At 63.4% G+C, this 4252-nt stretch overlaps 1 protein-coding gene across 1 annotated transcript; it reads left to right on the plus strand.

Annotated features, from left to right (window-relative positions):
• The first annotated feature begins 615 nt into the window (after positions 1–615).
• Positions 616–4252, plus strand: LOC139042637 (paraneoplastic antigen Ma6E-like). Its single transcript, XM_070501800.1, has one exon. It carries the CDS (start codon positions 675–677, stop codon positions 2910–2912), a length of 2238 nt encoding a protein of 745 aa, XP_070357901.1. The 5' UTR covers positions 616–674; the 3' UTR covers positions 2913–4252.

The following is a 4252-nucleotide window of genomic DNA, read 5'->3' on the forward strand; positions in this document are numbered from 1 at the left end:
GTGTGCGCCGTAGAACAGGAGGAGGACACGGACTCGGGGCCCTGACGTCCCTTGAAGGAAGCTAGAAAGAGAAGAGCAGAGAGAGCCCAACGTGCCCTACGGAAGAGACCAGAGCGCCCAGAGGGGAGGTCAGTGAGAGAGAGCGGGGGAGAGGGAGGGACAGGGCGGGCCCTCCGCGGGCTCTGCTCAGGCAGCGTGGAACTGGGCCGGAGCCCAGCCTAGAGCGACCCCGAACAGAGAGAGGACAGGAGTCACCCTGCCGGGAAGGAAGGAAAGAGGGCTGTCACTGCAGGCCAGAGCACGTGGAAGAGAAGGAGGCAGGATCCTGGGGAAATTCATGCCCCAAATTGGAAAACGTGAGAGTCCTTGGGGAACAAGGCGACCCCCCCAGCCCCGAGGCTAGAGGAGGTAGAAAATGTGGGTAGCCTTCCATCTTGTGAAGCAACGTGGTTTATGATCGAAGAGGTCTCCTAAGATCCAACGACGAAGCCAGCAGGGAGAGGAGGCGCTCCAGGCCCCAGCGTGAGGGGCCCGGGGCTCTGGCTGGGGCGGTGGGGTGGGCTGTGTGGCACAGACACGCCTCTCTCCCCTTTGCACCCGCAGGCCGAGGCCCACACTGCGAGAGTCCGTGCACGCCCGTCCAGTCCCTTCTGGCCGCCCTCAGGTCCTCAGTGATGGTGATGCCACTGGTGATGCTGTGGGACTGGTGCAGGTGGAGTGGCGCAAACGCACAGCGCTCCCTGCTCATCCTGGGCATCCCGGAGGACTGCGAGGACCGGGAATTCCAGGAGGCCGTGCGGGCTGCCCTGTGGCCCCTGGGCAGGTACCGAGTGCTGGGCAACGTCTTCAGAAAGGAGCTCGGGTTCAGGGTCGCTTTGGTGGAGTTCACTGAGTATTTAAATCGAAGTTTGGTCCCCCGACAGATACCAGGCAAGGGGGGACTCTGGGATGTGTTCTTCCTGCCCCAGGGCCCTGATTCTGAGTCACGGGATAGACCCAATTTCCCTGCACAGCCCCAGAGGCAAGCAGTGGCTGGCAGGGCAGGTGTGGCCAGAGCTGCAGGGGAGGAGGCAGCCGCAGGGGAGGAGGGAGCTGAGGGTGAGGCAGGAGCTGGAGAGGAAGCAGGATCCTCAGATGAAGAGGGAGCTGCAGGGGACACAAGAGTTGCAGGCGTGGCAGGATCTGTGAGCATGGCAGGAGCTGCAGCTGAGGCGGAGGCTCCAGGTGAGGAAGGAGCTGCAGGTGTGTCTGAGGCAGGGGCCCCAGAGGAGGCAGGAACTGCCGGTGAGGCAGTCACTGCCGGTGAGGATGGAGCTGAAGATGTGGCAGGAGCCCCAGTTGAGAGGGAAGCTGCCGGTGAGGAGGAAGTTGGAGATGTGGCAAGAGCTGCAGGTGAGGAAGAAGCCACAGGTGAGGGAGAAGCTGAGAGTGAGGAGGAAGCTGAGGGCGAGGCAGGAGCTGCAGAGGAAGCAGGATCCTCAGATGAAGAGGGAGCTGCAGGGGACACAAGAGTTGCAGGCGTGGCAGGATCTGTGAGCATGGCAGGAGCTGCAGCTGAGGCAGAGGCTCCAGGTGAGGAAGGAGCTGCAGGTGTGTCTGAGGCAGGGGCCCCAGAGGAGGCAGTCACTGCCGGTGAGGATGGAGCTGAAGATGTGGCAAGAGCTGTGGCTGAGGAAGAAGCCACAGGTGAGGCTGGAGGCCCGGGAGTCCCAGGTGAGGCAGGAGCCCCAAGTGAGGAAGAAGCCGCAGGTGAGGACAAAGCTGAGCGTGAGGAGGGAGCTGAGGGCGAGGCAGGAGCTGAAGAGGAAGCAGGAGCGTCAGATGAAGAGGGAGCCGCAGGGGACATGGGAGTTGCAGGCGTGGCAGGATCTGTGAGCATGGCAGGAGCTGCAGCTGAGGCGGAGGCTCCAGGTGACGAAGGAGCTGCAGGTGTGGCAAGAGCCATCAACGAGGCAGCAGCCCGGAGCCAGCACTGGCGGCAGACCTTGCAGCCTCTGCTCGATGCTATGGCCTACCGGGTACTGAGAAGGTTTTCTGGGGTGGAAGAGCCGGGCTGTGGAGAAGAGTCTTTTGAGAGCTGGCTGCACCATGCCAACGACACGCTGTACCTGTGGTGCCTCATGTCAGAGAGGGAGAGGAGGAGGAGACTGGTGGAGAGCTTGGGTGGCCCCGCGCTGGATCTCATGTGCGGCCTCCTGGAGGAAAATCCCGACACCCCTGCGCAGGACTGCCTGGCCGCGCTGGCCTGTGAAGATGCTGCCCGGACCCATGAAGATTGCCTCCCAGCCAATGAGGTCACCACTGAGGGCACCCCTGTCACTGCAGAAGAAAGCAAGCCTTCCCCACCCGAGGAAGATACCACCCTGGCTGCCCTTTCCAAGCAAGACACAGCCGACGCTGCCCCGGCACGTGAAGTGGCCGATGGGGCAGTTCCTGTCACAGTCGACCCTGGAGAGGCTGCTCCTGACCCCCATGATGCTGCCCAGGCCGCCTGGGCTCGTGAAGATGCTGCCCAGGCCGCCCTGACCTGTGAAGACACCGCTGACGCTGCCCCGGCCCGTGAAGAGGCCGATGAGGCAGCTCCTGACACCCATGATGCTGCCGTGGCAGCCCCTGCCCCTGAGGAGACCACCGAGTCCTCTTCTGCCACTGGGGAAGGTGAAAATGTTCCTACTCGTGCGGGGCTAGGTCAGGCAGGACACTCGGGGGCCCCCGGGGGCCCCGCCCCTGCTCAAATGGTCAGTGCCTCTGGGGCGGGCCCAGGAGGTCCTGGCGGTAACCCGGAAGGCCTCGCCCAGGTGGGAGACCAGGAGGCCGAGCAGACCCCCAAGGAGGGGCTCATCCAGGAGGAGCCAGGAAACGAGGACGGGGCTGAGGAGATGAGCCGCCCCGAGTCCTCCTCGGGCAAGTAGGCTCAAAAGGCCCAGGGGCCTTCTCTCCTCCCAGGCAGCAGAGCCCTGGAGGCAGGGGGAGGCGAGGCCAGGGTAGCCGCCTCACCCCACATGGGGACCAGGCCGAGGGAGGGGCCCGTCCAGCCCAAACCAAGCCCCTGGCCCCTCACGATCCCCAAGGGGCCATGACCCGCACCGTCAGCCGTTCCAAGTGACCAAGATGACCATATGTTACCCCAAATGGGCAGGGGAGAGGTGTAGCCCCGCTCAAGGCAGCACCACACCGAGCCCAAGCCCCATCCCAAGCCCTGCCAACTCAGGCAGCCAGCCTGGTGGCTCCCCCGAGTGGCAGCCCCGGCCTGGGTGAGGGGCACCTGAGGACGTCTGCCACCACCTGCACGGGCCTGGGAGACGTTAGGAGGTCATCTCAAGGGTGCCAGCTGTCTGGGCCTCCCAACAAGGGGACCCCCGTTCACTGTCACCTGGGGCAGGCTTCTCCCTGTTCTGGGAAGCCCACTTGTATCTCTGTGGACCCTGTAGTTACCCACGTGTCAAGTAATCCACCCCCAAAACATACACACACACGTGCCATCATTTCTGTGCAGAGCCGTTAGGTGTGTGTGCTCCCGGGGTGGGGGTCCTGGCCTAGCAGGCAGCACCCTCTCGGCCCTGGCACGTGCTGTGAGCTTCAGTGCCAGCCCGGGCTCTGCTCACTCTCGTCCGGTGCCGTGAGCTCAACTCTGCCTTCTCGGTGGAGATGTAGGCCAACCGCTGCTTGTTCCTGTGGAGATGTGTGCTTATCTGAGCAGTGGCCCCCACCCCACCCCAGAGTCCCCGAACCCAGTCCCAGGAGATGCCTGGAAGGATGGACAGACGAGGGCGTGGCCGGCGCTCACCCCGGGACCTCGGGAAGGAAGAACTGGAGCAGGGACATGGAGGGGCTGCGGCAGGCTCCACTGGGACTGTGCTCTCATGTGCCAACCTGCTGTTACTTGTGGCTCAGTTTCCTGGGCTTGGTGTGGTGTCCCCCTGTTGTATTTTCCAGCGTCCTGTGACTGTCCTATGTGGCCCATAGGGCAGGGCCCCGCCCCAGAATGTCAGCCAGAGGGGGAGGGGGTGCCCTGGAGTGAGAAGACATTGCCAGTGTCCATCGTTCTGCCAAGAGGCTGACCGTGGGGCTCCCAGGAAGGGAGACTGTGGTGGGAGGGCCTCAGCATGGGGGGCAGCTGAGGCACCCCGGTAGAGACTGACTGTCCCCGAGACCTGTGGGCTGTAGCGGCCGTTAGAAGTTCCTCTCCGTGTTGTCATTCCCTTCTCTGCAATGGTTTCAGTAAGTGGTTCTCTTCAGTAAATTTCATTGA

The sequence above is a fragment of the Equus asinus genome, chromosome X (genome assembly GCF_041296235.1).
Source record: "Equus asinus isolate D_3611 breed Donkey chromosome X, EquAss-T2T_v2, whole genome shotgun sequence".
Taxonomy (NCBI): Eukaryota; Metazoa; Chordata; class Mammalia; order Perissodactyla; family Equidae; genus Equus; species Equus asinus.

Bases quoted from the DNA above. Each gene is read 5' to 3' on its own strand.
- LOC139042637 (XM_070501800.1), top strand. From the start codon at position 675: ATGGTGATGCCACTGGTGATGCTGTGGGACTGGTGCAGGTGGAGTGGC.